This window comes from Erithacus rubecula, assembly GCF_903797595.1.
Source record: "Erithacus rubecula genome assembly, chromosome: 1".
NCBI classification, from domain to species: domain Eukaryota; kingdom Metazoa; phylum Chordata; class Aves; order Passeriformes; family Muscicapidae; genus Erithacus; species Erithacus rubecula.
The window spans coordinates 59,169,733-59,190,099 of NC_136658.1; the positions used below are offsets into that span (position 1 = coordinate 59,169,733).

The 20,367-nt window shown below is 35.0% G+C and overlaps 1 protein-coding gene across 1 annotated transcript in view; it reads left to right on the forward strand.

The window, feature by feature from the left end:
* The window catches only part of KLHL1 (kelch like family member 1), a 174,380-nt gene that overhangs the window by 43,435 nt on the left and 110,578 nt on the right, over window positions 1-20,367 (forward strand). Inside the window, exons 2-3 of the mRNA XM_079318031.1 lie at window positions 10,537-10,719; window positions 18,665-18,801. Of these exons, the coding sequence (XP_079174157.1) occupies window positions 10,537-10,719; window positions 18,665-18,801 (320 nt within the window). The remainder of the gene's footprint in view (window positions 1-10,536; window positions 10,720-18,664; window positions 18,802-20,367) is intronic.

The following is a 20,367-nucleotide window of genomic DNA, read 5'->3' on the forward strand; positions in this document are numbered from 1 at the left end:
AATGCAAAAGGTGTGATTAGGATTTATCTCTATATATATGACCTGTATTTTGTTTCTCTTGTTCTTTATTTGAAGTGGGAAAGAGAAAGAAAGAGAATGGCCTCTAAACAGTTGCTGTGATGTAATAGCTTAAGAAAAAAATGGGAAGCATAACCAATAATCAGTGTTGTTAGAAAATACTCCTGAACACTCCTCTTCACATACACCATTATATAGAATTATAGTGTGCATTATATAGAATCTAGGTAGAAACATATTGTTGGGAAATCTAGGCATTCTTTTTGCCATCATTGGAGCTCAGCTTCCAAAGGAGACTGTTGCTGCAATGTTAAGTACTGAAATGCCTAAGGATGAGTACCCATGCTGAAAAAAGATTCTCAAGCTCCTTAAATGTTTAATGCAAAAAGCTAAGTACCACAAAATTGAGATCCATAAAAGCCATCACACATAGAATCTCCATAAACTAGCTAATTTAAGGCAGGTGAAAAAAAAAAGATATACCTTTCTTTATATCTTGCTTTTTTTTCATTTGTATTTCTGAAAGTATCTCCACCTGTGTCAGTCTAGCAGACAGGACTATCTCGTATCTGTATTGCTCTAAAGATATGAGAAAAATCTGCAAAATTCCTGATCACAGAGCTCTGGCTTCTTTGTGCTATGTGCAGTTAATTCTGTGGTCAGACCACTAATGCTCTGCTCTTGATTCCTTCTCCAGGGGAAGATCTTACTTTGGGTTTTATAGACTAATCTGTGAAGGAGAGAGTAAAAGTATTTCACTACTTAATCTTTCAAGGAAAATTAAGCAAAAGGCAGAGGGATACAAAGAAATACCTTTGCTTTAATGGAAAAAAATCTGAATTCCAGGTTTTGTTTTTATGTTTGTGTCACACTTTGGATTAAAAATAATCACAATCAGTAATGTGGAAAAAATAACATTGGAGTCTTTTTTTGAGTTCTATGAGGTAAGCATTAATTATGCCACAGAATGCTCTGTACCTCTTTGTAGCTGTACGCAATATTGATGCTTTGACTGGAAGTTTTGAACCTGCAAGTTTGTAAATTAAGGGCAGTATTTAATGTGGGTGTGTGTGTGTACTTACCTTTTTATTTAATTCAGTCTAGCATATCGCTCTTAATGTTTGATTTCAGCCTCTCTAGACAGTAATTTTACAAATATTGCAGTGACAAAAGCAATATTAATGGCTAGGTGTTCGTGCTACCATGCATGCATATGAAAAATTCATTAGACCTTTTTCATATTGATCATTGGATGAAGAACACAGCTGGGGTTTGTGCTGGTTAATGAGTGGTAGCTATTATGAAATATGTAGACTTTAATTGCTTGTGAGTTAAATTCAGTGTTGTAGTGATCCTGCAGTGTAGAAACTGAAACCATCAAATTCATCTTAGACAGGATTCACAAACTGTCAATTTTAATTGCTGTTTTCAGGATTAGCAAAAAAATGTACTGACGCTTCAGAACAGCAGGGCAAAATCACCCACAATTTATTTCTGTGTTTCAGACATATCTTTCTCACTGATTTACAGGTGCTGTGAAATTTGTGAGAGTCACCAAAAGATATATGACACTTGATAGATCTGTAACAAATAGCAGGAGAGTGTGTGCTGCTTTCCACTGAATGCTGTGCAAGCTCTATAAAAGCTTGTCTTTCAACAGGACATGGGCTGAATCATTCATACAGTTCACTGAAGGGCAGTGTGTGCACACATGTGTTTTGTGATCTCCCATCTCACTGAGTGCAGTAAGCAACAGCACTTAACTAGAATTCTAATCTGGGAATTTTTAAGATTCAGCTTCCAGTGGTGTTTGACATGATTTCTATCACAGTCATAATGTTTTTTAAGCTCTGACATGCTACCTATGCTGTGGAATATCAGTGCATAATATAGTAGCACAATTAAATTTTATTGAAATGTACTAAGCTCAATATTCATAAAATACTTCCTTATCCTTTTTTTGAATGCCATTGCCATCACTCGCATATATAACTTCTGTTTATATAAAAGTTCCTATGTCACAAATTAAATGCTGGAAGAAAATAGCTCTTAATAAAAAAGAGATCCGCATCTTTGTATTTGTGCACACACTGAATGATTAACTGTGTCAGCTAATTTACTTAGTTTATCCATATAGATATGGCCATTCATCATGACAAGATAGTTAACACATGACACAAGCATCTCTCCTAGGCATAATGCAGGCCATCCATTCAGAAAATAGGGCGCTGTTACAGAGGGAAGCAAAAGCAGCTCTATTTTAGGTGTCTCACTAGTAAATCCAGCACTGCTCTTTTAAAATCTGAAGTTGTATTATTCTGAGTAGCAAGGGTTAGAAGACAGCTTCTATGTCAGTGGCGCTGCCACTGATTTTATGAAGCTTTAAAGTGGAAATTCGTGGAGAATTACATACTACTGATAGCAGCTGCTAATGGAATTATAGCTAGAGCTGCCTGAAAGATATGGGAGTTTTCCTCTATAGTATATTAGAAAACTCTCCTGTATGTAGTGTTGGCTTCATCAGTTTCTAAATGTACAATCTTTAGTGTGTATGTTTGTAAAAACATTCTCTTTGAAGTATATGTATAAATGCTGGGTGGTGAAATTTAAATAATATAGGACAATTACTTCATTATGTTATGTTTGATCACTTAAGTAAACCACAAAGTCTCAGTGCAGTTTGTCATCTCGAATAAGATGCATTAACAACTGGCCATGGAGGAAACTGAAAGTCTGTGGTTTGTGAGAACATGTAGCCTGTGTTTTTGCTAGCACTGCTTGGCTGATAGTGCACAGTGGTATGCTGTACATTTCCATTAATTTCTTGAGTTATTAAGAAAGGAAAAGGAATTTCTCTCATTTTCACTATGGTGTCTACTGCTTGATTTTCTTCCTCCAATTGTCAGGCAGAGGTATCAACAGCTATGGTGAGAACTTCACAACTGCAAGAAGACAGGGAAGTGCATCTCCAACCTCTTGCATTTAACTGCTCTGGCCAGTGATATTAGCCTCCTGTACAATAGTCTGTGCCCTTCGTCTCATACTTCCTAGATGATAACTCCCACTGGGAGGACTTCCACTTCTGTGGGCAAGTTGAGGTTAGGTTAAATTAAGGTTTGAATTTCTGAGTCCTAATAATCATTTTCATTCAACTTTCAGTTGGTAAAAATAAGGAATAAAAAAATGCTAGGTAATATTTAACTGGAGAATTAAAAAAGTTTTATGGTGTCAGTCTGTATTCATAATGGAGCAGGTGTATCCCACTGTATTACCAACTGGGTAGTTAAAAAATGGACTGTGAGTGCATGGTGACTACTTGATGCCTGTGATGAATGCAGGGCACTTTCCTGTTTTATGTATTTGCTTGCCATAGGAGCATAAAAGGCTTGGAAGACAACGAACCAACTTTTGGGTTTTGTTTTGCTTTTTTTTCTTTTAAATGAGAAGCAAACGGTCTCACAAATATAAGAGATTTTATTTTTATAGTGGCACAATTTTGTTTATTTTATTATTTTAATTCAGCGTCAAAATCTTCATTAACTGATCATGGTGAATGAGGGCAATGATTTTGATGGGATTAAGGGAGACTGGAGAAAGCATGCTTATCCAAAGAAGGAGCCTTACTTCTAAAAGAAGCTTATTCCTGATCTAAAGCAAAGTTGTTTCAACAGGAATTTTTTTCTCCTGCTATGATAGTAAAAGGGAAGAGGGAGAGAAAGCAGAACAGCTGGATTGTATTCTGATTAAACAGACTCACTTGAGTCTTGAGCTAGAAATAGAGAAATATTACTGTCAGCAACTTAAAGAAAAGTGGCTATGCTTTTTGGTTGTTCTCCAACAGTAACTTAAAAATTGAGGTTTCCTGTGATATTTTTTCTGTATTGTGTTTTCAGGATGAACAGGTTGCCTCCTTTCAGGAAGCAACTTGTTTTTTACTAAACTTGTATTTTACTAAGAGCATGCTTTGGGGAATTTTGCATAGCATGAGCAAAACAGTTGCTAAAAACTTTTACAGCTGGAAGGGTTATATAAAATGGATATTTTCTCAGTAATGGCATCATTTTTATCTGGGCTGTCTTTCATTTTCCCTCTCAGAATACATATATAGGAAAGTAAATGTCTCCATTAGTAGTACAGACCTGTACCTTTTCAATAGTGTAGGTTTATATGCACCTAGTATCTGTTTGTCGGGCTTTTATTCTTAGAGGCTCTTTGTTTTCTGTATTCTCCATGGTACAAAAAATAAGTTCATCCAGCAAGATTCATTATAATAAAAAGTCCAGCAATGTGACTGTGTAAAATATATCAGTATGTGTCCAAGTCATTAAAATATGACTGTGTAGTCAGGAGAATTCTGTTTGAGTTAATCATCGGTTTTCCAGGAACAGCTGGAACAAACTGCTCCCTCTGTTTGGGCATGCAAAGCTGAAAAAGCAGTAGATGCATCATTAGCCCTATGTGGGAGAGAGCAGTCCAACCAGCATATTTTTTTCTGTTGCATAGCAAGACTATTTAGAGCTAGAATAGGTCGAAGATACAGGGTGGGAGGCACAAAGTGTAATTTGTCAAGGAAGTGTGATGGCTGCTGACTTGTGATGGAGGCTTGCAGTGGTACCATTATTACTATAGCTCTCAGGTGCCTGGCACAACCAGTGTGATGAGCCTTAAAAAATCAGCTTTCCTTCAGCAGTTTTCTCTGGATTTTAGGAAGTGCTTGGAACTTGAAATAGGGTTTATAAAATGATCATCTTTGTGTTGAAATGAGTTTCAGAAAGGATGAGAATGATTTTAGGTATGAATTTTCTACTGTGCTACACTACAGTAAATTGTTGTATTTTTACATGATGAGAGAAGCAAAGCACTTTGAGATCTTAGTTACATTTCAAAGACACTGTAAGAAGCAATGAGTAGATTTGAAAAACTATTTTAAAAAATATTCTCATAGGTGGATATTGTGTGGAATACAAGAAAACAGACAAAAATTTCAATGTCTTAGATCCTATCAGGCAACTCAGCCATCAGTCAGGAGAAAAAAATCTTTTACTTTAGTTTTTATTTGTATTTATCACTTTTTTAGTCATAATTTAGAGATTTTGGATTTTCAAGGAAAAATAAAAAGTGAGAACATGTGAGAGAAACACCTGCAGATTCCAAGGTCAGTGCAGGTGTGGGAGGAGGTGCTCCAGGTGTTGGGCCTGAGATTCCCCTGCAGCCCTGGTCAGAGCATGGTGAGGCAGCTGTGCCCCTGCAGCCCATGGAGGCTCAGGATGCAGGGACCCACCTGCTGCCCATGGAGGAGCTCAGCCTGGAGGAGGCTCCGACACTGTGGGAAGCCTGTGCTGGAGCAGGCTCCTGGCAGGACCTGTGGACCCATGGAGAGAGGAGCCCACACTGGAGCAAATTTACTGGCAGGACTTGTGACCCCAGGGGTTACACAGGGTGCAGTCTTTTGAGGACTTCCAGTATGCAAGGGACCCACACTGGAGGAGGACAAGAGTGTAAGGTCCTCCCCCTCAGGGGGAAGGAGCAGCAAAATGTGATGAACTTACTACAACAGCTATTCCCCATCTCTCTGTGCTTCTGTGAGAGAGAAATTGTGAGTGAAGTTGAGCCCAGAAAAAGGGAGTTATTGGCTAAAGTGTTTTAACATATGTGTTTTATTTCTCATTATCCTCCTCTTCTGATTGTTAGTGAATTAAGTTTATGTCACCATGTTGACTGTTTTTTGCCTGTGATGGTGATTTTTGAGTGATCTCTTGAGTCATACATTAGGTGTCTCAAAAGCTGTTAAAATGAGATCTGAAATTATGAATTAAAACAAAGCATAAATACACACAAAGCAAACAAAACCCCCTTCCAAAATACAAAACTGATCTCAAAAGACCAAATTGAATCAATTATCATATATGAAACTAAGTGAAGTCAGTTCCACAAACTTTCTCTTTACAAAAAGTAAGCTTTGGGGAATTTTGTACAACTTCAGCAGAACAGTTGCTAACTACATTTTTGACAGCAGCACTGCGTCTCTAAGTGAATCTGCTAAAATTATAAAGTCCTATTTGATACTCTGATTATTCTATCTGGCACTTCTACCTGCTGAAGCTCTGGGCAGAGCCCCGAGGTGCAGACGTGGTTGCTGGTAGCAGAATGAGAAGCCCAGCTTTTTTTCACAAACAGAACAAACTTTAGCCATGCTCTTGCAGTAAGAAAGTGGTTTTAAGTCTTTATAAAACTCCCTGTTGCCTTTTTGCAAGTGATCACTAATGAGAGCCATGACTTCTGACAGTCCATTTTAGATGGTGCAATTCCACAGGCTATTGATTTCTAAGCATTCGATAAGTAATTTTTAGAGGATGAATTGTGTGAAGATTTTTTTCACTCTTGCATATGGAATACTTCTTCTGGTTTTGTAAGTTATAAATAGCAAAGCAATGTTTCTTTCACTGAAGAACTGGATATATTTTGTTTTTTGACTATGTATTTTGGATATGTACCCAATAATATACACTAAATTAAATTGAACAGGTTTTGGATAGCTTTGCATGATCAATCCTGCATAAGAAAAAACTGAAAAAACCCCAATTGAATAAAACAGGATTTAATATACCAGTAATGATGAAATTATATTACATTTTCTGGTTAAAGAGTTCTTTATTTGGGGCCAGGGCCTTCAGTGGAATTAAGAATAAATGTATTCAAATTGAGTATTTAAAATACCAAAGTACTCTGTAAAGTTTTCTGCTATACACAGTGATACGAATCTTTTTTTTTCTGCGCCTCTGTAAATATAATTTCCAGAATGGAAACATTTCTTAATCTAAACCCCTTTTTACACAAAGTAATGTATTATAGTTTCAAGTAATGTGAATTCTCTATTTCAAAGTACTTCTTTTTTGTTATTTTGTTCAGAATATGGTTTAACTATTGGTTTTATTAATTACTTAACAAGAAAGATATAGGTAGCTGAATCTGTGTATGGAGTCTCTTTTCCCCTGGCATTTTCTCTGTAACTCCTTGACAACATTGGTGTATGCTAAAGGTTTTCATTTCTCTATTCTTCAAATCAGTGTCTTTTTTCTAGTAGAAGAGGATAATTTTGGAGTCAGAAGTTTTATATTCTCTAGGTTTTTATTTCTGTTTACGCTATTTTAAGATCTGTGATGTCTCAAAGACTGGGTTCTTCTCTATACCTTCAGGCTCTGTAATAATTTCTCTTTTAAAAGCAGAATGCTGTTCTTTGCACTGAAAAATACTCTGTACAAATTTGCTATGGATTTGCTAAGGATTTTTTTCCTTCATTTATTTATTTATTTTTATTTTTATGCAATATGCACTCTAGTTTTTCATTTCATAAAAAAAAGCTTTCAGAATTATTGGTTATTTGCAATGTTGTTAATTTTGGTGAGGCTTTCAGTATTTTCATGCTCTAGTCACCCTTCATAACATTGCTGCAATGTTGAGAAAGTTAATAGCAGACACAAACAAGGAAATCAAACGTAAGTCATTTGAAGTGTTTTAGGCTGGACAACTCCCAAATGTTTGAAATTTCCACACTGAGTTCAGCCTTTGCACTTGCCAGCTGAGGAAGATTATTGAAAAAGTCCACCTGGAGTCTGTCCAGTTCAATGATAACAGGATTTTGAAGTATACAAATGCTAGAAAGGGTTTTGAAAGACTTAGGGAATTTTCAGTCAAATTTGTGTTGGAGTTGCTGCTGAATGCAATCAAAAAACCTCTCACTCCATTTGTGGTTCGATTTGCTTGCACCTAAACAAGAGCAATATATGCAAAGAGAAAATGTGGTTTTCATAATGCTGGTTGTCCCTGGCTAACTATATATGCCTTTCACAAACTGGTAATAGGTAATAAATAGTATTTGCTTTAACTAATTCCTACTTTAACAAGTTGCTATCTGATATTAAAGCGTTGATTATGCAGACAGAGCATAAAAGAAACAGATATAGCTCCTGAATAGAATAAGTAGCAGGCTTTTTATCTGAGATTTCTTAGGAAATAAATAGAAGATTAACTTACTGTCTTCTACCAAGCCTATTGCTTGCCATTTTTCTTGATAAATATTTAAAATATGCTTTGGTCTTTGGTGGCTTGCTTTTGAGCAGTCATTTACTGACTTGCTAAGTGACAGATACACTGAATTAGTGGGTACAAAGTGTTGCTTAAAAATGGCTAGCACTAAAGAGACCAAAATTTGTGGCAAGCACTGCCTAGCAATTCAAGAACAAAGTAGACTAAGCTTATTACAGTGCAGTCTTACTTCACAGGACCAGCATAAATTCAGTCAGGATACTTCTCTTTTCTGACCTGGAAAAGACCGCATTTTGAATAGTCAAAAAGATTCAAGACTAATATCCTATCTGTTCAAATTTAAGCTGACCTAGACTTACCCATTTAGATTTGTTAATTCCTGTTACTTGCCTTTCTCAGAACTGGTGTTACTGTCACTTCTAAATTCCCCAGAGGAGAGGAAGAAATGTGTCTGTTTAAACTTGTCAACCTCATTTATTAGGCATTAATTTATTTCTTGTAAATTACTTGACATTCTAATTCTCCAGCAATACAACTGAAGAAATCTGTGTATGTCTGTAAACATGAAATGGAGAAGAAAAAAAAAGAGAAAAGCTGAAATACCTGTCCACTGCCCATTCTAATGAGCTTAGCTCTAACGATTTTATGAGAAACCATCAATTGATCAACCAGAGATGTGAAAATAAACTTGGATTTCTGATCGACATGATTGGGGTCCAGATTAGATAGAAACACATAAACAAACTGTGTCACTCACAAAATGAATGTGTTTGTTTTATCCAGGAGGAAATATCTGGCATAAAATTCTGACAGTATAACAAGATTACCTTTAACAGAATTAAGCAAATGTTTGTTTCTAAATCACCATTTTTGTGTAACTGTTTCTGTTGAGGAATCACATTTAACGTTTTGCCAGTTCAGTTTCCTATAGCCAGGCTCATGCATATTGTAACCTTTGCAGCATAAAATTAACATCAATTAATTTAAACCAACTGATAATTTTTTGCTATCCAAGTTAATGATACAAAAGTGAATTTACTTATTGTAGATGAAGTTTAAGTAAAGCAAAGTTACTTAATTTTAAATGATAACTCATTCTGTTAAGTTAGTATGTGCACATGGCACAGAATAGGTGTTGGGGCAGTGAGATACAGAAGTAGTTGCTTTAGTTCTCTGTGAAATTATCTGCATGTCACCTTCAATTATGCAGGATTCCAGCTACTTTAAAGGATTTCTGTGAAGCCTGGTGATTCCTCTGACAGAAAGATGGACTTGTCCTTCCTCCTTAAACTTGCTAAGCCCTATACAGTGACTGTAGGAGATTATGTGGAACAGTTTTGGACAAAAGATAATTCAAAAACAATTCACTAGCATATCTCAATAATTTGGTTTGAGTTTTTTATTTTTTTGTTATTATTTTTATTTTCTAAATGCGTTTCATTCTGATTTTTAACAATTATTATGTTTATGCAATTTTCATTTCATAAATTGAATTTTTCAATTTTTTTACCAGCACCAGGAATGCATTTTATTACACATCTTTCAATATGGTTTTTTGAATGTAGTATCTACTGAATTCAAACCTTGAGTAAGGAAACTGTTGTATAATTACTGTCAATAAAAAACATTGTTTATGTCCTTCTTAATATTTGTATTTCAATAGACTATATAAAATGAGATTGCTTAGAATTAGTTTATTATACTGTATCATATGCTGGGCTAAGATAGGTTGTCTATTGCTATTCTATTGATTATGTAAACTTTTTTGTATATATCTAGTTGAAGAAAAAACGTTAGCTTTATCTGTGAAATCCTTAATTTTCAGCATTACAAGTCTATATATATAATCTTAAGGCTTTCATTTGAATCCATCTTCTTACGTATTTGTAAAAGAGGGTATCATCTCTGTTGAGAACTATTTAGAAATTCTAGCATATCTTCCTAGTTTCCTCAAGGACTAGTGCTTCCTGACATTTTGATACTTTGATTTTCCACTGCAACACTGAACTGAGTAACTTCGAACAAGAAATAAATGGCTATATAATGAAAAAAAAAAAATTCTCCTGTTTATTTTTTTTCTTTTACTTATAGACATAATTATCTTTGCAGGCTAAATTCAGTCTTCATTAAGAAGTCTTTTGGATAAAAACTATATATCTAATTTTTCATTGTGAAAATAATCAGAATTTATTACAAATTAAGTCAATTAAAGTTTTATTTTTCTTTCCCAAGGGATGTGAAATGAATGTGAATTTGAGAAAGTGAACTAAAGTAGGTGCTCAGAATCAGTGGAAAGACAGGATTGCTCTTTCCATTTCTCTCCCAATGCAGTGAGATTTTCCCGTCTTGTACTTACAGGGATGAGAACAGGGATAAGATGCATTGATTGGCTTGTTTCAGCTTCTAGAAGCTGTGATGGAGTCAACACTTGGCCACGTTGTACCAACCTGGAGTTTCTCTTGCTGTTTACAGACTGTCAGGAGCCAGCCACCCCTTGCCACCCCACTGTGACATGGACTCGTGCAGCTCCGAGGAATTCTACCAGGCTGTTCACCACGCAGAGCAAACCTTCAGGAAAATGGAGAGCTACCTGAAGCAGCAGCAGCTCTGTGATGTAATCCTGATTGCTGGGGACCGCAAGATCCCTGCACATAGGTAGGAGATAGGCATAAAATACTGAAATTACAAAAATTAAATCTTTTGGGTATTTCTTTAAACACAAATGTAAGTGGCTGTAAAAGGTGTGTTTGAAGGTTGGGGCTTTGAAGGTAAGGGTTTTTTGTACAGATTTCAAAAGTTCAAGTAGCACTCAACTAGCAAACTGATGGTGAGTGTCACTAACAATTCTCCCTGCTGTGATGCTATTCTTATGTGGAGAGAATGGAAATTTCTGAAATGGGATGCTGTATAGCTACACTGAACACAGCATCATTTCCAACTTAATTTCCTGATCCTCTGATAAGTCTTTCAGTCTTATAGACAGTTTTACAGTCTTTCAGACACTTAGAGTAGAATACCAAACACTTTCTTTCTATGGCCTGTGCCTTTCAAAAATCTAGATGATTTCTTGTTTACTTTTAATTATAGTTGTTGGGATAAAAATTATCATTACATTATAATTTCTAAAATTCTGTAAGATTGTCTGATATTAAAGCAACTGGTATTTATAAGACTACTTGGTTTTGGTTAACAATTAGAGCTTAAAATAGTTATTCTTCATTGAGATTTTGGTCTCAGAGATAGGTTTTCCTTTAATGAATGAAAATAAAAGCATGATCCTAGAGTTTAGATTAAAATACAGAGAATAATTTAGAATTTCCAGTATATTTTTGCATCTGAACTCTGCATAAAGCTGCAAACCAAGGGTAATCTATTCCCTGCTTATGTCCTGATTTCTCTGGTGAGTTGCTAAATTCAGAACAGGATTATGGTTTCCCCAGCAGGAACTCAGGAAAACAGCCAGTGCATTTCTGAACTTATAAATTAACTTCCTGGTACAGAGGAATATTTTAAGGGCATATTGGAAACTTAGACCTTACAGAGTTCCCTTGGTGAATATGGACACAGAGACTATCCCTGCTACACAAAGAAGCTGGATAGTTTATACTCCAACTCTAACAGTAAGTACAAGAAAAAAAGATGTAATATACAAGACTGCAGACCAAAGTTGTTGACCAAATGCTAAGAAGTAAAACCAGGCAGAGCCTTCATTAAAATATTTAAATCATGGGGAGTTTTAAATTAGTTTATTTAAATTCCCCTACTGTTTTTAATATAGCTGATCATACTTGGATGCGCACTTTTTAGTAGTAAATTTAATTTCACATTTGTCATTTCAATTCTACAGTATATATAGATCTTTCCTGAGCTGGAAACCTGCCCTAATAAGAAGACTAACCATGAAATAATACCCATAATCTTATTTAGATTTTCTAATAAGCCTTTGGACACCTTAACAGTTAATTTTCTACTTCTTTGTGGTCTGCAGTCTAAAGTCTAAATCTCAAATAACTGGAAAAGTTTTAATAGTGTTTATTCTATGTTGGTTTAGACAGGTGTGGCTGGACAAGCAGAGTGAGGTTTTTATTTTACTGTATTCTTTACAATTCTAGAAACTGCAGATTCAACTCTCCTTGCTCTTGCATGGTCAACTGCAAGTAACCATACACAGTTAGTTTTTAAATATCATCTCTTGTGGACATTCCTTTTTTGTTAGCCTGTTCCAGGTTTTATTATCCTGACTTTTTAGTGATCCAGCATCTTCCAGTCAAATTTGCTCCATGATCTTGGTGAGGCAAATGAGTCTATAGTTCTGTAAGTCTGTACACCTTTCTTTTTAGGGATGGATATGGAAATTGACTTTTTTGAGCAGTGCACAAAATCTTTCAAAACTTTTGCCTTTGCTTCTATTTACAGAAATTATTCTTTGCTATCAAATCCCTTGCTGTCTTCATCTGTACCTGATGTTTTGACCTCTCTAATTCCATTTTTGTATGTTGACAAAATGTTTCTAAATTTCTTCCACATCATTCATCTCTACTTTCATTTTCCATGTACTCCTGTTGTGCATTTGGGAAGTAAATATTGTTCAAAACTATAGCAACATGATCAGAGCACTAGTTGTTACCAAGGTAAATGAAAATTCTTAATCAAGCAATAATCTCATGGGTCAACATAAAATTAAGAGTATGTGTTAGCCATCAATGATTTGGTTGTTTTGAGTGAAGGCAACTTACATGAATGCACTGGTTTTAGATACTGTGTTCAAATGCTGTATTCTACAGCTGCTAAAGAAACATCAAAAATGCTGCGAGGAAAAGAGTTGAAGTTACTGCAAATGATAGATAGACCTTAATATTTCCACTGGAGAGTTCATTAAAACTTCCATCTAGGACTGCATACATGTTAGAGCATCTCTGAGTGTAGTTTAAGGCATTTTGATTAGTAATGCTGCACAAAACATTATAGGAACTCTATCTTAAAGGGAAACAAAAAAAAAGAGCAAATATGATATAAGGCTAAAATTCAGCTGCCCCTATCCAATTAAAACAAACACTCCCATATAACAGAGCCTGGATTCAATAAAACAGAAAATTCAATAAAACCAGAAAATGCAAAGGTGTAGAAGGGGAGTTGTATCCTCAGCTTGCAGTTCTGACTTTCATTGTTGAGAAACCAATAATTCTACTTTTGTTGTTATAATATAGTCAAGTATAGTTGAGTATATAATGAGAAAAAGTTATTTTTTATCTTAATATTTAAAAAAATGAAGTTTTTTTTTTCTTTCCAATACTCAAGAAAAGTATCACATGAGACTCTTACTGTGGTAGAAAAGGTAGTACAGAACTATTGGAAAATTACCAATAACACAGCAATACTTCAGTGAGGTTACCCAAGTCTTTCTACAAGTATCTGAATGACAGGTGAAGATAAATTTAATGAAACTCCTTCAGCAAAATGCAGTTAACATTGTCTGAGTGGTAACTTTTTTCAATGCATTTTGAGTGCTACTATAGAGATACAAAGTTAAAACAAGTAGTATTAGTAAAATGATGAAAAATTAATGGAGTAAGTATAGCTGAAAGGCAAGATGAAAGAACAAAGAAGCAAGCAGGAAAGAAAGGACAACCAGGCAGAGAAGGAAAGAAAGTCTAAAAGCAAGGAGTCTAAAAAAGTCTAAAAGCAAGTCTGAAGACTTGTTTTCTGTCACGAGTCAGTAACAGATGCATGTGGAGAACATGCAGTAAAGGTAGTACAGCAGCCCTATTTTATTCTCAGATATCTGTATGGTTTGAGATAGTTCCCCTGTCAAACATTGCATCTGAACAGAGCTGTTTAACACAACCCACTGTCCTTGAGTTTAGAAACAATTCATTCAAGTAGTATGGTTGGGAAAGAGCAATAACAGCAAAAATTCCTGCTATCAGAAGAGCAGCAAGGCAATTTAGATAAGCTTTTAATATTAACCTGGATTGCCAATCTTGATATGGGGGTTTGGGTTGCTGGCATGTTGAATATGAATCATCAGTACCCCGGCAGCAAAGGGCCAACCATGGCCTGGGGTGCACCAGGCACAACATCACCAGCCCATCAAGGGGTGATTGATTGTCCCTCTCTGCTCTGTGTTGGTACAGCCTCACCTTGAGTATTGTGTGCAGTTTTGGGAGCCATAATATAAGGACATCACACTGTTGGAGTGTGGCCAGAGGAGGCCATCCAAGGTGCTGGAGGGTTTTTAAGGAAAAATGTACAAGGAGAGTGGCTGAGGTCACTGGGCTTGTTCATCCAACACACAGGAAGGCTGAGGGATGACCTCATCACACTCTACAGCTTCCTGGAGGGGAGCAGCACAGGGGGAGGTGGTGATCTCATCTGTCTGGTGACCAGTGGCAGGACCCAAGGAAATGGAATGAAGTCAGGGGAAGTTCAGACTGGATATTACAAAAAGGTAAGCAGAAAGGGGGTGAGTCACTCCAACAGGCTTCCAGGGATGTGATAACATTCAAAGAGCACCTGATCATGTTCTTAATTACGTGGTTTGTTTTTGTTTTACAAGCCTTAGGGGTCCTCTCCCAGCTAGAGATATTTTATTACTATATTAAACCAGAATACTAATGCTGTTACTTTATGGACTGGAAGAATGTGCAGTAATTGAAATGAACTTTGAAGGGTGAAAAAACCTACTCTCTTTTGCTTTGAAACCATTCCCTCCTGTCCTATCACTAAATGACCATATAAGAGTCCTTCTCCACCTTTCTTGTAGGCTCCTTCAGGTACTGAAAGGCAGCAATTAAGACATCCCTAAGTCTTATGTTTTCTAGGCTGAAAAAGCTGAATTCCCTCAATCTTTCCCTATGGAAGAGGTGCTCCACCCCTCTAATCGTTTTGGTGGCCCTGGACTCACTCTAAGGTTAATGTCCCTCCTGTGAATTATACCACTATTCATTGTATGTCAGATTTCATTCCTTTCAGAACTCAGAGTTTAAAATTGCATCTTCTTTAAACAAATAGTACTTATGAATGCATATATATGAGTCCATATATGTATATATATATGCATACTTTCACAATGCCATCTGTCAAAATAAATTAAAATTAAAATGTAGTGTGGAAAAATTCTAAATATTGCAATTTTTCCCCTAGAATCTTTGTAAATGAAAGCTGTTTTTATGCAGCACTCCAGGTGGGGTCTCACAGAGCAGAGCAGAGGGGCAGAATCCCCTCCCTCCCCTGCTGCCCACGCTGCTCTGGATGCAGCCCAGGGCTGGGAGTGCCCATGGCTGGGTTATGTCCCGCCTCTCGCCCACCAGCACCCCAAGACCATCCCAGCAAGGCTGCTCTTTATCCATTCAGACCTCATATCAGGGGTTGCCCTAAACCAGGTACAGCACCTTGCACTTGGTCTTGTTAAACCTCATGAGATTCTCATGAACACAGCTTTCAAGAGTATTCAATTCCTGTGTGTACTAGCATAATATACTTAGAGAAAAAATCGTGTCTTCCCTATGAGTTTTCATAGTAACATCTAGTAACATCAAGTAACATCTGATATCCTACTCAATTGGTAGTAAAATACTGAAGAATACTTTCTTAAAGGTTCTAAGAGATCAAGTGATCGTTGTTTGCTTCTTTTAATTAATAAATACACAATCAGTGTTGAGGCAATCCTCTGTCAAAGGTGTATATGAAAACAGTTGTGAAAGTGACGAATAAATATCCTATAATAAAATAAAATAAAATATTATATCCTGGGAAAAAAAGGTCACAACCCTAATCAGTCATTTGGATTACTTATAAAAGAAAATAGAAACATCAGGTTGAAATTAGTCATAAAGTGAAAGAAGTCCCTTAATCTGGAGAAAATCTTTCTGGGTTCACAAACTCATTTTAAGCCATGAGTTACCTACTGTGAGTCTCAAGGATGAAAGAGTTTATTCTGTATTCTCACTGCCAAATCAGAAGTTGAAAAAAGTGACATCCTCAGCCACCTGACCTTTCTTGATTAATAGGTCAACATGCCTTTAAGCCAAGATTTAGGGCTGTTTGGATCCTTCTGATCTACAAAAAGCAGCAGATCATTAGAAATTAATTGATCTCTTTGATTTCTCACTTTTGATCTTCCATCACAACCCTGGAACATAATAAAGATTTACAAAAGGCGTCACCTGTCAGAATTAAGTGTAATTAGCAAGTTCCTCTTACTTCACTTCAACTTGCTGAGCACTTCCCAAGGTAGAAGTTAGTGTCTTGAAATCAGTTAACTTTTTTTGGTTATACTAAGTTGGTGAAATATCTGATTCAGTATTTCTGTTAACTATTGATTAACATATGATACTTTAAAAAAATAATCCTGTTTTTTATCATTCTGTTCAAAAGCTTGTCTTGCTTCTGTAGGTGAGCTGCTGCATCACAGAACCTTTCTGCTCATTTAAGCCATCTTCTTTGATAGGTGGTACAAACCAGTAAGGATAAACCTTTAAGAAACATGGGTAATGCTGAGGTCATATATCTCATTTATTTTTCGGGGTTTTTTTCTTTCCACTTTGGACTGGCTCTTGTGTGTTCCTGTAGACTGAATGCTCCTTTGCAGCTGAAATCCATTAGATAATTTATTAGATCTTCCTCACCCAAACTGTAGAAAAGCACATATTTTTATAGAAGTTTGTGAAAGATATTTAATCCTTCTGTTATTTATTTTCTGCCCTCCCTCTGTTGTTTTTTGTTTGTTCCTTTTATATTTGACAATATATATACAGTAAGATTATATAATAAGTAACTGCTGAACATACATTATGTGAATTTAAAATACAAGATATTACTGTTTGAAAATATTTCCACTGATCATTAACTGGTATATTAAAATTTCTGTTGATTTGTCCTTTTTTTTTAATGCAGCCAAAGGTTTTAGCCTTCCTTTTGGCAAGTGACCAAGTTGAATACTCACAGCTGAATTTAAATGATGGATAGTAAATCTGAAGTTACAGCTAACGCAAAATGGTCTCAAAATCTCAATCACATACCTAAATAACATCTCTGCAAAGCTGCTTCTAAAACGTTTTCTGACCATTTATTTATAACTGACTTTATTGTTAATAGATACTTTAATAAAACATCACAGAAATCACAGAAAAACAGTATTAAATACTGATGATTTTCTATGAGAAAAATTCTCACAGATAGCAAAGAGAATAATATATAAATATAATAAAATAGAATAAATAAACAAATGTAGAAATAAATGTTCCTGAATGACGAAAATATAGTAAATTAGGAGTTCCTGGTGGTAGCACCAAAGTCTGTTTCTAAGTTCATCGTTTTGTAATCATCCATTGTCTTTTAGTCATTACATAAATATAAATGTGAACTGTTTATGGACTAGGATGTTTACTTCTGAAATTCATGATTACTAGAGTTAAACACAATATGAAAAGTGATAAAGCTACTATACCTATTTAGTTATTTCCCATCATTAGAGTCAAAGATCATATACATATATATCCTCAAGCTACTCTACGTGCTGGTAAAATATAGCAGCTTAAAACACCATAAAACTGTGGAGTCAATTCAAGCTGTCATATTTTACTTAGTTATTGGGGTGAGCTAAAACAGCAAAGGCAATCAATTACCATGGTGGCTGATAAGAATTAACTTATTTATCTTCACTATTTTTAAAAAAATAATATTTTTCCATGCTCAAGCTAGCTAACAATATATAAAAGGCTAATTGTTTTTTCTTTTGGTTTCCAAGTTCTCCAGTTGTGACTGTTGGGTCTTTTATTTATATGTTTGTGTATCATGCTTTCAAATTAGTCCAGAAATATGACCATTTTTTATGGAAGCACATGGTGCACTATTTATAGCTGTACCACATTTCTATCTCATGATCATCTGTGAATATTCAATTCTAACAAGATCAAAATGTCACTGTAGATGGTATTTGGAAGAATGCCTTAAATTAAATCCCCAGTAACTAGTCATACCTGATACTTGCTGTGGTATTGATTTATCTATATCAGATCCCTAAACAAGGAGCTATGCACATTTTGTAGGTATTTTCAAATTATTTTCCTTGGACATGTTTATTAACAAAAACATTGCATTACACAATTATTCTATTGCATATTTTTAGTGAGTAGCATGCTAAGGTACTAACAGTTTAGTGAAGGGTTTATAGATTGCTTAAAGTCACATGATATTATTAAAGTTTATAACAAATATACCTTTAAGAACAAAGAAGAGCGCCTCTGGAGTCTGAAATGCCTGTCATTATTAAGTTGTCTTTGATACTGAGAGATTATTAACATTATCTTGTTAACAGTTGGGATATCTGCATGATTGGAAGATTATCAGGAAGACTGAGTGCTAATTTCTATGTCTTATAGTCATATGCTAAAGTGCTACTTGGTTTATATCACAGGAGGCAAAACCAAAATTAGAATTAAATGTCATTCTGTGTTTTGCTGCCAATGTGCATTAATAACATATTCCTCCTAATAATTTTTAATGATTATGGAAATAATTTTTGAAGAAGTTTATAATTATGTGAAATTTTTAATACATGCATCCAAGGAAATTACACTAGTTTCTAACTTTTTTGCAGACTTGTCCTCAGTTCTGTCTCTGACTACTTTGCTGCCATGTTTACAAGTGATGTTTGTGAAGCCAAGCAAGAAGAGATCAAAATGGAAGGCATAGACCCCAATGCACTGTGGGACCTTGTTCAGTTTGCATATACAGGTATGGTGGTGCATACATTATATACTTCCTCTACAGGGAAAGATGTTGATATTTTTGTTTGCTACATTCCAATTAATTTTATTTTTGTTTAAATATTTTTATTTTAAATTTTAATCATCCAAAAGGTTTATTTACCTTTTCTAGGGATTAATTCAGATTATTACCTTTTGTCTTCAAACTGTTCAATATTTCAGGCTTGTCAAGTTCAGTAGGACAGTCAAGAAAATGATATTTTTTTCTTGGTTTTCAAATGCTTGAAAAGAGTGCCTCATGCCCACATAATTTATAGTACATAAGATCACTGAATGAACAATTATATTTTTTTGAAGAATAATCCTATGTTGCAGTCTTAATCAAACCTCAGTTTGAATAGTTGCATAAATCTTTAAAAATTTCAAAGAAAAAGCAATAATTTGAAATTTAAATAAGAAAGTATTTTAAAAGGTTTTATTGTAAACCAGATGTTTTCAATTTCATTTCCTTTCATATGCTGGTACTCTGTTTTGAAGTGTAAACTTATGAATTACTCACAATTCAGAGTCAGTAACTCAAAGCTCTCTTCTGAATAGTTTTTACATGTTAATGCATTATAGATTTGGGATTTATCCTTCTTAAGCAAATTGTTATGCACATTGTAACTGAAGTGCATTAATCTGAAAGAACTAATGTTAATGTTCCAAAATAAAGTAATTAAAAGAGTGGAAATGCCTATAAAATTTTCCTTGAATCACATAAGTATAAGAGATATACTGTTTTCTGTTTGTTTCATAAAAGACATCCTTATATTGTTTAAATTAGCCCTATTTTATCATGATGATTCTATCATATATTTGATTTAGATTCAATTTTAAATGGATACTCCAAACCCTGCAGTTTTAATCTGCTCTAAATACACATATAATAATTTAATCACAAGTTGCTGTTCGTCCTGATATATTTAATCAGGATATGTGCTGGGTTTTTATGACATAGCTTTACCATCTTAATAGAAAACAGAAATGACAAATAAACATAATTTAAGCTAAAAATACACTTTTTGGAAATAATGTTTGGGCAATAAATGTTCTGGGAAAGTAAGACCAGGATTTATGTGGTACTCTACATGTTAAAAGGGTAATGCCTATTCTTGTTAGCTGTGGCTTTGCTGCTCAGGAATGTGCATCATCCAGAGGGTTTCAAGGGATCCATGAAATGAAATAGTTCACATAAGAAGGATAAAATCTGATTCTTTGGTGAATGAATGGCACAGGACTACTTAGGTAAAATCAAGAATACCTTGGCACAGAACAGCAAAAAAACTTTGGGTAGTGTTAAATCATTTTGTAAGAGGAAGGTTAGAGAAAGAGGAGATAAGAAAAAGAACAATGTTGTTCTCCTGGAAAGAAAGCTGTGGAAATACTCGAGTACAGTATGGTTCTTTTGCCACTGTTTTCACTAAAATATCGCCTGGAAAGATATGAAGGGTTTTCTATTTACAAGAGGCGGCATGTATGTGTAGATTAAGGAAATAATGAGATTCAGAAGAAATGAGGTGGGGAATAAACATTTTCAAGAAGAATGAGGCTG